The 13051-nt window shown below is 36.4% G+C and overlaps 1 protein-coding gene across 1 annotated transcript in view; it reads left to right on the top strand.

The window, feature by feature from the left end:
• Nucleotides 1-13051, top strand: part of SENP7 (SUMO specific peptidase 7) — a 163987-nt gene that overhangs the window by 118454 nt on the left and 32482 nt on the right. Inside the window, exons 9-12 of the mRNA XM_054714050.1 lie at nt 390-729; nt 1552-1709; nt 4692-4829; nt 12053-12086. Of these exons, the coding sequence (XP_054570025.1) occupies nt 390-729; nt 1552-1709; nt 4692-4829; nt 12053-12086 (670 nt within the window). The remainder of the gene's footprint in view (nt 1-389; nt 730-1551; nt 1710-4691; nt 4830-12052; nt 12087-13051) is intronic.

The following is a 13051-nucleotide window of genomic DNA, read 5'->3' as shown; positions in this document are numbered from 1 at the left end:
AGGAGAGAGCATGGCTCCTGAAGATATATAGACATGATGTCATATGGCTCTTTAATTTTATAAAACAAAACTTAAAAAAAAATTCTCTCATTCTAAAGTTGACTTAGATCATGGAAGACCATCTGAAGCCCTTGTAAATATGGGAGCCTCACCATCCTATCCTTTTAAAAACTGTTTAGGCATCTGATTAGATAGTATATCTTTATACTTGGGAGACAACTACAAGAGTAATGTAGTATAATTGTGTAGTTTCCTATCCCTTTATTATAAAAATGATATTATATTTTTACTTCTATATTCTCCTTTAGGAATTTAAACTTTAAAAAAATTCATTCTGCTAGCCAATTTTGAAAAATGCTAATTTTTTGTATGCATTTATTTATGTTCAGAAAGAACAAGAAAATGACTCAACAGTATCGTCTGAATTTGAAAAGCCAAGTGAAAACCATGATCAAGATCCAAAACTGCTTAAAGAAATTACACCTGAACCTATGGAAAGTGACTTTACTGAGCGATCTTCACTTGCTGGTCAGGAATTGGCTTTGAGTACTGCTCCCAAAAGCACCCCTGACTGTTCAGTTACTGAAACTGTTGAGAGCTCTATTTCCACTGATACTTTGGGGAATGCTGCCCTGGTTGAGAAGGATGAGAGTAAGTTGAACACAGTAGAAAAGCCTGTTTTAAGTGAACAGAGTGAAGGCAACCAATCACTGATCTCAGCCGAACCAAGTAAGTAACAGGAGGATTATAAAGGTCTTAATTTTTTCTGTTCTACTTAGTTATTTTATTTCTTCTCTTGAACAAATTTGGCTAAGGCAAGAAGACATTTATGACATTACTGTGAGATATATTAACTTTAGAAAAAGAAGACTTGGGGTTTTGGGACTTCATGAAGTTTATAATATTGATTTAGGTAAAAACAATGGAGTACTTGGAAGTAGAAGTAATTTTTTTTTTTTTTTTTTTTTTAGATTAGTAAACTGTAGTTCATCTCATCAGATTTTAAAAGACCCTATAAGAATCATCATTATTGCCATTTGGTTGATGAAGCTGAAGTACAGAGTTTAGGTGCTATTTAATTATTGTCATTAATTTTTATTTAATTTTTGAGTATTTGATGTTGTCACATGGTACATAAAAGGTTCTAAAGGATATGCAATGAATAGTCTTCCACATCTTTCCCTAGCCATCCATTTACCTCTCCTGAAAGTAGCTAATGTAATAGGATTTAAAGTACAAGTTAGAGTGATGGTACAATACATTATCAAGACTAGAACTTGTTCCTAAGTTCTTCTCATGGCTTTATATCTGCAGGTAACTGCTAAATAATAGTACTAATTTGAAATTATTGCACATAACTAGTATAAATCATATAATGAATGAGTGATAGGCCAATTTCAAAATTTAGAATAAAGTTGGATGATTTAATTTAATGGGATTATCAAAGGTATATAGCATTAATTAGAAGTTCTCTTTCTGATAAGTGATTATTGAGACACATTTAAGAAAATACATTTTTCCTTTTTATTTTTTTACATTTTTCCTTTTTAGTTGTTGTTTCCAGTGATGAAGAAGGACCCATTGAACATAAAAATTCAGAAATTCTCAAGTTACAATCTAAGCAAGACCATGATGTCACTAATGAGAAGGAGAGGATTTCTGAATCAGCAGTGTCAGAACCACCATTGATTACATGTGAATCAGTACAGGTAATTTATTTCTGCCTTCTGGTAGATAAATAGTGAAATATTCACTTTTGGCTAAAACTATTTTTTGTTTCATCAAGGAAAATATTGTAATAAAAGTTACTTATTTTTTTGATTTTTGAGGTTAGTTTCAGAGAAATATGTATTTATCTTTATTTTGAAGCGAAAGGATTATACCATTTTTTCTGGTCATTTATATTCTATTACTTTAATATACATATTTTTAATGGTTCTCATTAGACATTTAAGAACTTTATCAAAACTTTCTAGGGTAAAAGTTTCCAATATTTTTTTGGTCTTGCAATACTATAACCACTTGGACTTACTCCTTTCCCTCACGTGCTATTAAGGCAATGCAATATAGAGGAGAAAGCATGGCTTCTGGAGATATACAAACTGGTGTTCAAATCCTGCCTCTGCCATCAGTTTGTTAAGTTCTTTTTTATCTTCCTTCTTACAGAACATAATAAATGATAGTCTCTGATGGTTTACTGTCAGCCACTTGTGTTTTTGACATAGCACTTTGAAGAGTCTAGCTCTAAAGTAAGGTTCAAGTCATTTATTCTCAGTGTTTGTCCATATTATGAACCTCTGATTATGTTGTTTTTTAAGAAATGATTATCAGTGACCACAAGTACAGAATTATGGTAAACTTCGGTTGGCTTGTTTTTAAATAATGTCAGAGGCTGTTATTCTATAGAGTGTGAAAAGAATTTGGTCAGTTTTATAAAAACAGTCTGATGGTGTGATTAGTTTCACCAGTATTTCTATTGCATTAAGAATTCCATACAGAGATCACCTCAGCAACTGTGTTCTGAATTTTGTTAAAATATAATCGTTCTTGCCCATTGGGCAGTAGTATACTTGATGAGTTAGTTGTATTTGTAATTAAAACAGTGTCATTGTTGATAATGAGTCCAAACTTCTGGAATCAGGGGTAGGGAACATCTGGCTAAGGCCAGCAAAATCATTTGGTCTGGCCCTGGCAAGCATTAGGTGTGAGTTAATTAAATGTTTGACCAAATATAGCAGGCTAATTTTTAAGTTGATAATTTTGGCTCACAAATGATGTTATAAATATCCAAATGGCCCTTGGCAGAAAAATGGTTCCCCATCCCTTTTCTAGATGAATTATAGTTCCTTTGGCAGCATATAAGTTTACAATGCAGTATGAAAGATCATATTATAGGAAAATAACAGGCCCTGGCTGGGTAGCTCAGTTGGTTAGAGTGTCGTCCCAATACGACAAGGTTGTGGGTTCAATCCCTGGTCAGGGCACATACAAGAAGCAAGCAACTAATGTATAAACAGAAGTATCTGACTTTGGAACAACAAATCTATCTTCTCTCTGTCTTTCTCTGTCTCTTCTCTCTCTCACCAATCAATAAATAAAAATTAAAAGAAAATAACATCTCATGTAGAACTGACAGAATATGATCACAGCCAAATAGCAAAGAATGTGGAGACCTACCAACATCTATAAGGCAGAATCATAACATCTCCACATTCTTCCTTGTTTCCAGTTTCAGGTGAAGTTATGAGAAACATAGATTGCTCATTTTTGGGAGGCAGTTAGTCTTTACAGACTGTGATGCCCAATAAGAAATTATTTCTATTCTGTCTTATAATTTTATTACTTAAACAGAGAGAGACATAGTTTTCTCCAACTGATTCCCTTTTTTACTTAGGGGATAAGAATAGTATAGTAAACAATAAAAGACAAGAATGACAGAACATTTCATTAAGCACTCATTATGAACTGGGTTAAAAATAATGAGTACTGCCCTAACCCGTTTGGCTCGTGGATAGAGCGTCAACTTGCAGACTGAAGGGTCCCAGGTTCGGTTCCGGTCAAGGGCATGTACCATGGTTGTGGGCACATCCCCAGTGTGGGGTGTGCAGGAGGCAGCTGATCCATGTTTCCCTCTCATTGATGTTTCTAACTCTCTATCCCTCTCCCTTCCTCTCTGTAAAAAAGCAATAAAAATGTATTTAAAAAAATGAGTACTGTGTAAGTTTTAGATGAGGACTAATCATATTTTCTGTAGGTAGGTAGAGAGTTAATACACATGCATAATTGCTCTAAGTGATACTTTATTTGGTTACTTGTGATGTTAGGCTTAAAGCAAGATAATGTGCAAAGTCAAGGCAAACATGGAGTTGAAAAAGTTATTTTGGCACAGTGTAGAATTCAGGAGAGGTTGTGGGCAGCAGCTACTGCTGATATTGCTTAGTCATCTGTTGTCATTTAAAAGCAGAGTTTTGTACTTGTTTGGGTGGAAGTGGTATGAATTTTGAAGTTTTAGGCAACTGGTTGGCTGTCCTTAGACATAGATCATATAGTAAAACAGATTTCACTGATGTTTTTTAGGTACTTATATCCCTATATTGCTCACTAAACTCTCAGTTGCTAAGAGTATCATCTTGTTTTTGGAAGCAATTTTATGTGGTTGACTTGGAGATAGAAACTTGAATTTGTCTTAGCTCTGCTTTTTACTAACTGCATTACCTTGGGCAAGTCACTTAACCAACCCAAACATCTAATAACTTAAGAAGTGAAAAAAAAAAAGAGAACTACTTCATGGAGTGGTTGTGGGGATGAAAGAGAGTGTATATTTAAAAACTCATTTTAAACTAAATCGCTATATAAATCTTAATTTACTTTTATTGAGTTAACAGTGAATAAAGGGAATATTGAGTTTGAAATCATGCCTTTGATATAGAGGAAGATTGATACAGTTCTAATTTCTAGAACTTAGACCTGGAATTAATTTAGGATTCAACTATTTGGGGTAATTTTCTCAAGGTAAATAATGAAGTTTTTAAGAAAAGTAATCCAGGTAATATTTCCTCACAGTAAGAACAGTAAAAAATTCTCCAGTTCCATTAATAGTAATTTAAAGAAGTATCTGACTTTGGAAAAGCATTGTCAACATTTATATAATACTTAAGGTTATAAGAATTTTATAATATATTCCTTGATAGGCTTCATCTGAATTATGTCCTGCCATGGAAAACATTTCCTGTATTATGCCTAGTAATGAGATGGATCTACAACTGGATTTTATATTTACTTCTATTTATATTGGTAAAATAAAAGGAGCTTCTAAAGGTTGTGTTACAGTAAGTATATCTAGATATTTTTTCTTTATTTAGTTTTGGATCTTAGACAAAGTTTTATATTATCTTCTCTTTTTTTAGTGCAAGTGAAAATAGAACTGAGAATAATTTGACATGGGACAATTTAAATTTGTCATACATACTTTGAAACATGTCTTTAATTGGAGGGGGAGTCCTAAAATCACAGGAGAATTTCCTAAGATTATATTTCTGATTTGATTACTCTAATGAAAATTGTGTATAAAAACTACATATTGATATTTTTTGAGCTGTAAAATTAATTTAGTGGTAAATTATATTTTTATTCAGGTTATTGTTGGGAGCGCAAATAAGGAGTATCATTAAGGCTTATGTGAAATACTTCCTCTTCCAGGAATCCTTCTGTGATTTCTCCTTTCTAGCCAGAATTAACTTCTCCCTTTACTGTGTACTTACAGCACTTTGTTTGTATATCTATTGTAATATTTATTCTATGTGTTTATAATTGTTTATATTCTTGCCTGAACTGCTCCATTAGACTTTAAGCTTCTTGTGGTAAAGAGCCATGCTTCTATTTATTTTTTTATCCTCCCATGAATGGCTAAAATCTCAGTAGGCCCTATAAATTTTAGTTAAAATGAATTGAATACATCAAGTATAACTCAGGTATTTTCCTAGAAGTTTTATTAATGTTTCACTGTGTTAGAAATAGGGCAGGGAATATAAAAATGGTAAGATATGGCCTCTGCTTTCAAGGAATTTATAGTATAACTAGAGGCCTGGTGCATGAAAATTCGTGCATATGGGGGACGGTGGGTGGGGGGGTCCCTCAGCCCATCCTGTGCCCTCTTGTAGTCCGGACCCCTGGGGGATTGGGCCTAAGCTGGCAGTCAGACATCTCTCTGGCAGCCCGGGAGCCCTTGAGGGATGTCCGACTGCGATTTAGGTCTGCTTCCAGGGAGCGGACCTAAGTCGCAGTCGGACATCCTTAGTGCTGCCGAGGAGGCAGGAGAAGCTTCTGCCACTGCTCCTGCGCTCACAGCTGTCAGCCTAGCTTGTGGCTGAGCAGAGCTCCCCCTGTGGGAGCACACTGACCACCAGGGGGCAGCTTCTGCGTTGAGCGCCTGCCCCCTGGTGGTCAGTATGCATCACAGCGCGCACAGTATGCGTTGTTCCTGGTCATTCCACCGTTAGGGTCAATTTGCATATTACCCTTTTATTATATAGGATGGAAGCAACAGACACATAAATAGAGACTTAGATTATGGTAAAATGTACAATGAAAATATGTACAAAAAGGGTACATATGGGAATGAGTACCTGTATCTGTCTGGAGGAATCAGGCTGTTTCACAGAGAAGACAGTGCATGCTTTAGGACATAAAGTAGATGTTTACTTGGTGACAGTGTGGGGTAAAACCTAATCCCAATAGAGTAAACATTCTGTACAAATCCAACATATCCTGTGAACTATAAATAATGATAGCTTGTGAGATAGTTAAAAATCGCTTTGATTGAAAGCTCAAGAGCAGTGTTCCCTGATCACTAGTTTTCAGATATTAATGTTTTGGACATACTTGGGGTGATTTTACAATTCTTCTTCAAGGGATTTTTTTTCCCCCACTTTTCATTGCTCCCACTGCATTTTACTTTTTTATTTTAAATTCAGGTTTAACCAATTTGTTTGTTGAGTTCTTTGTAATGGCAAAAAATTGGATCACTTCAATATATGATAATTGATTTGCTGGAGAGGGAAATCAAATATAAATACTCAGCAGTGGGTTGTTATTAATTAATGTATTAATTGTTATTACACAGTCAGGTGGGCTTGTTATGGTCAAAAAAATAAAACCAAACAAAAAACTAGAAATGAATAAAGGAGTAATTAAAAAAAACCTATAATCTTGTTTATCTAGAGATAACTGCCCCTGATTCTAAATTGTATATCATTCTATATTCTTCATATTAGATATATACGTTTAAAACATACATACTGTTTTGTAACTCATCATACTTAATTAATTTAATTAATGTACCTGATTTAGGATACTTGGATTCCCTTGTCCTTAATTCTTGACTGTTAGACATTTCAGGTCTCCCAGTATTTTACTATTATAAATAGTAGGGGACTGCAAATATTCAATAGATGTCATAAAATATGTCTTAAAAATCTGTTTTTTGGAACACTTCTTATAATTAAAGTAAAAAAACTTAAATGTCTGATTATAAGAAAGTGGTTTAGTAAATCAAAGCAAATATATACAGGTAAAATATATGCATGTGAGCAAAGACTGAAAAGAATTAAAAAATAAAACAGCTATGTTATAATGGAGAGAACAAACAATTTAAAAAATTACAAAAATATAATTAAATTAAAAATTTAAAAAGTCTTACCTTGAGTTCTCAAAACACGTTTAATAATATGTTCTTTTTTAGACAAAGTTCAAAATGCTCTGTAACTTAGAAATTAAAGAATTTCTTTGGAGGGGGTAAATATATTAGAGAATTAAATTCAGTCATTTTCCAAATGCTTAATGGGTATATATTGTTGCAGACACTGGAGATATTGTTCTCACTCTCATGATAGTTACATTTTAGCTGAGCTAGAAAAAGCCTATAAGGGTAAACTATTATATAAGTGAGAGCCATTTTTAAATAATTGGACATTGAAGTTATTACTACGTTTTTTTAGTGTAGAGCAATGATTCGCAACCTTTTTCATCTCATGACACACATAAACTAATTACTAAAATTATGCAGCACACCAAAAACAATTTTTTTGCCTATCTGACAAAAAATAGGTATAATTTTGATTGATTTACAAAAATAGTAGTAATAATTATCTACCCTTTTTGCTCCAAAGTGACTTTTAAAAAAATCAGGTGCCTACACTTGAATATAAGGATTTCTGGTACCAATAATTAACCAATCAGATACAACATTTTTATGCAACATGACGAATAAGATGCAATTCTATTATACTCGAGGCCCAGTGCATGAAATTCGTGCACTGGGGGGTGGGGTGGGGTGGTCCCTTGGCCTGCCTGCACCCTCTTGCAGTCCGGGACATCCCTCTTGCAATCCGGGATCCCTCGCTCTTTACCGCCTGCCTGCTCACTCCTTACCGCTTGGCTCTCTGCTCCTTAGCAGCAGGCTCCTTACTGCTCAGCTGGCTGCTCCTTAGCGCTGCCACAGAGGCAGGAGAGGCTTCCGCCACCGCCACCGCCACAGCACTCGCCACTGTGAGCCCGGCTTCTGGCTGAGTGGCCAGTCCCCCTGTGGGAGCGCACTGACCACCAGGGGGCAGCTCCTGCGTTGAGTGTCTGCCCCGTGGAGGTCAGTGCACATCATAGCAACTGGTTGTTCCGCCGTAAAGGTCACTTAGGCTTTTATTGTATAGATAACACTAGTGCCCCAGTGCATGGATTGGTGCATATTGAAAGGAAATTAGAAGGTGGCCAGTGGGGCGGGACTTAGCAAGACAGGCAGACATGCCCTAGAGCCCAACTCCCACAGTCCCTCCCTGGCTGTTGCACCTGGGATGGCACCGTGCTCGAAGGTCATCTGTGGAGTGAGTGGGGTCCCTCGGCCTGGCCTCTGGGGATCAGACCGAACCTGGCTCTCAGACATCCCCTGAGGGGTCCCGGAAAATGAGAGGGTAGTACTCTGCAAAGTTGCTGTAGCTCGGCAGCTCCTGCATTGAGCGTCTGCCCCCGGTGATCAGTGCGTATCGTACCTACTGGCTGGTCGTATGGCCGGTCAGTCGGATGGTTGCTTAGCCTTTTATATATATTGATATATATATTTATGGTTCAAGACAGGGCATTCACACTGGATGGCTATTGTGTTGGCTATTGTAATTTTTTAATTTGACAATGTAAGGGAAAAAGAGATCTAACTAGTCAGTATTGAATGTTTTAAAAATTCTTACGGCACATCAGTTGAAAATCGCTGGTGTAGAGAATGCTGCAATAGATGTGAACATTTTGTGTTTAGGGTTCAACTGTGTTGATAGCAGGAAAATGTTTATTAAGTATCTGTTATGTTCAGAGAACTCTATTGGCTATTGTAACAAGTTATAAAAATAGCACTCATGTTCAGCCTTTTTCTTAAGTTAGATAGATGTGAAGTGATTTCAGAGAACTGGGTTTACCTTATTGCCACAAAAACATCATTTTTTTTCTCTCACAAAATTATTTTTCTCCTTTTCTTACCTGGAGATTAAATTTTTGCTAGAAATAGGGCTTTGCCTTTCAGAGAGGTTACATGATGGCAGGTATAAGTGAATATCAAATTCTTGCCAAGCTGAAAGGTTTGATAGGACAAGAATACTTACAGTGAAAGAATGAGTGAATAACATAGAAAGTAGAGGCCAAAGATACATAGATGCATTACTACTAGTTCATAATTTTGTAGTAATGACTATCAAATTTTAAAAGCATCACTCTTATATTTATTTTCTATCACCAGTTATTTTCATTTGCTAAGATATCTTTTATGAGATTAAAGACCCAGTGAAACATGTCAGAAAGAATTTGGCAGTGGAAAATACACGTCACATATACAGGTTGTCCCCCAAAGTGTATACACACATTGAGTGTAATTATAAAGGCAGTATTTATTAAAATACATTTCATTTTCATTTAACAGCTGTCAGCTGTTAAAGTGTATGTACATTTTTGGGGACACCCTATATGTAGCAGTTGTGTGAAAGTGAGAATAATAAGGTGAATATGACTAAATTAAATTAGGTAATGTGCTTATTAATCAGATGCTAGTATCTAATGATAATAGTTCTCCTTGATTAAGGGACTACCTAAAGCTGAGAGAAGTTTAGTAAGTTACTTAAGTATCTACTTGCTATTTGTTTTTTATTTTATTTTTTTATATATATTTTATTGATTTTTTACAGAGAGGAAGAGAGAGGGACAGAAAGAAACATTGATGAGAGAGAAACATCGATCAGCTGCCTCCTGCACACCCCCTACTGGGGATGTGCCCGCAACCAAGGTACATGCCCTTGACCGGAATCGAACCTGGGACCCTTCAGTCCGCAGGCCGACGCTCTATCCACTGAGCCAAACCGGTTTCGGCTGCTATTTGTTTTAGTAGAGATAATAGAGGCAGGATTTGAACCCAAAGGTCAGCTTTTAATTTATGTGCCATTTTGCTCGAATTTTGCTTTAGTGCCTAACTTACACTATGAAATATGAGTTTTATATTTGTGAAACTACAATATGAAATAATTTTTAAATTGGTAAAAGTAAGGGAATCACAGTAAATCTGTGATTTCACTGAATATTGTTTCTTATTTATTTGGAACTCTGTTGACAGTTAATTTAGGTACCCATGTACCAAGACCACGTTTGATTTTGTTTTGTACTCACAGACTGTACCCCTGATTTGGTCAACAATTTTATAAATGTGTTTGTTGCTCAAAAGAGAAACCTAACTAATGAGTAAATAAATAAGCATGAATTCATTTGGCATTAATGGAAAAACAAATGTAAAAGCACAAGCCTATTTTAGATGGTACATGTAAGATTTAGGTGCTATACAACTCTTGAGAGTTTATCATAAAAGCAACGTGTAAGGAGGTAGGTATCTAGATGAGGTACCTAGAGAAAATTAGTGTCCTGGCAGAAGGAGCAGAAAGAGCAAGTACCTTGCTGAATCCTTAGTCGGAAGGGAATCTGTGGCATGGAACAAGGAAAGATGAATGCTGGGAATGTCAACAAAGCCAAAAATTACACCCTGTTTTGTGATTGGTTTATTTACTAGTCAGCGACACCTTATTTACCCAAGTCAGTGACATCTCTTGGCAGTTTCTTTTGAATTGTCTTATTTCTTCTTTAAAAATTCAGGAAACATTTTTGAAAAATATACTAAGTAAACTTACTTGCTTTTTAAAATGAGCACATTGAGATTTAAATTATTTACAAAGGGTTCTTTTTTATTTAATTTATTTCCTATCTAATAAAGAGGGAATATGCAAATTGACTGTCATACTGTCACAAAGATGGTGGTGTCCATAGCCACAAGATGGTGGTACTCAGTCCCCTCAGCTCAGCTGGAGTCCCCCGGTCCTTTCAGCCCCACGGCGGAGGATGGGTGGCAGGAGCACGGTGTGGCCGGACACGCCCTCAGCCCCCCAGCTGCCCAGGGCCAGCCCAAGGCGCAGGCAAGCCTCGGATGTCGGCTGCCCAGCCACCCAGGGCCACCCAAGGCTCAGGTAACCAGGGCCAGCCAAGGCTTGTGCTGCCGGCAGTGGTTGCCTGATCACCGGGTTGCCTCCCGCCCCTGATCACCGGTTTTCCTCCTGCCCCTGAGGGCTCCTGGACTGTGAGAGGGGGCAGGCACAGGGCCTCTAGTTAGTTAATAAAAGTATATAGGCTTCAGGGGTATAATTCTATAATCACCTGTATTGTGTGTTCACCCAAGTCAAGTCTTCCATTACCATTTATTTCCCTTTAACCTCTCCTGTCTTTCCCCTCCCGTTCCCCCTCTCCCTCTGGTAATCACAATACTGTTATCTGTCTGTGAGGTATTTATTTATTTGTTTGTTTAATCCCTTCACCTTTTTTACTCATTCCTCTACCCAGTCCTCTACCCCCTCCTCTCTTACTGCTGTCATTCTATTCTCTGTATCTATGAGTCTCTTTCTATTTTGTTTGTTAGTTAATTTTGTTGATTAGATTCCACATATACTAGTAAGTGAAATTATATGGTACTTGTCTTTCTCTGACTGGCTTATTTCACTTAGCATAATACTCTCCAGGTCCATCCATGCTGTTGCAAAAGGTAGGATTTCCTCCCCCCCACCCTTTTTTTTTATAGCTGAGTAGTATTCCATTGTGTAAATGTACCAGAGCTCTTTATCCACTCATTTACTGTTGGATACTTGGGATGCTTCCAAATCTGGGCTAGCCTATATAATAAAGAGCTAATATGCTAATTAGATCAAACAGAACAACAGTCCTCTGGGTTACCTTCTGGACGAAGCCAGGGCTGCGAGGGCCGAGTCCCTTGCACAGATTTTGTGCATCAGGCCTCTAGTTATAAATAATGCTTGTTCAGGATTCTTAAACTTTCATAGAACTAAGTATTTACAGTGAAGCAGATTCTTGGTTTATTGATAAAAAGGCTGGAGTACTTTTAGTATAGAGTTTGAATTTTAAAAATAAAATTTGAAAATTTGAATATTAGCAACATTTTAAGTGTAACTCAGTTTTTGTATTTTTCCTGTAGTTCACGCCGAAGTATGTTAAGATCCCATTTCAAGGTAAGCTATCATTGTCTTATGACCACTTTTCACTGTAATTTGTAGTATAAAATAATTGGTCAGAAAAAATTCTGAAATCTTTCTGCAACAAGTTTTCCATTTTCCCCCTGGTATAGAATTTAAATAAAACCAAGGTTAGTAATGTTTTTCAACATAACACTATTTTTAGCAGCTTCAAAAGGAGTTAACATGTTTTTAAAATACTGAAAATAGTATGCTATTGTTTTAATGACTTCAAGTCAAGTAATATTAAGGGACTCATGATAATTTCTTAGGCTTAACAGAAATGATGTTTTTTTTAGCTTTGCTTTTTTAAATTTTTTTTATTTTATTAAATCTTTATTGTTCAGATTATTACAGTTGTTCCTCATTTTTTCCCCCATAGCTCCCCTCCACCCGGTTCCCACCCCTTATGCCCTTACCCTCCCCCCACCCTCCACGGTCCTCATCCATAGGTGTATGATTTTTGTTCAGTCTCTTCCCGCACCCCCCCCCCCACTCCTTTCCACCCGAGGATTGTCAGTCCACTCCCTTTCTATGCCCCTGATTCTATTATTTATATTCACCAGATTTATTCTGTTCATCAGATTTTTCATTCACTTGATTTTTAGATTCACTTGTTGATAGATATGTATTTGTTGTCCCTTTGTTGTTCATATTTTTTATCTTTACCTTTTTCTTCTTCTTCCTCTTCTTAAGAATACCTTTCAGCATTTCATATAATACTGGTTTGGTGGTGATGAACTCCTTTAGCTTTTTCTTATCTGTGAAGCTCTTTATCTGACCTTCAATTCTGAATGATAGCTTTGCTGGGTAGAGTAATCTTGGTTGTAGATTCTTGCTATTCATCACTTTGAATATTTCTTGCCACTCCCGTCTGGCCTGCATAGTTTCTGTTGAGAAATCAACTGACAATCGTATGGATGCTCCCTTGTAGGTAACTAACTGTTTTTCTCTTGCTGCTT

The sequence above is a fragment of the Eptesicus fuscus genome, chromosome 3, assembly GCF_027574615.1.
Source record: "Eptesicus fuscus isolate TK198812 chromosome 3, DD_ASM_mEF_20220401, whole genome shotgun sequence".
Taxonomy (NCBI): domain Eukaryota; kingdom Metazoa; phylum Chordata; class Mammalia; order Chiroptera; family Vespertilionidae; genus Eptesicus; species Eptesicus fuscus.
The sequence above is the reverse complement of the archived record's forward strand: the minus strand, read 5'-3'. Positions and strand labels throughout refer to the sequence as shown.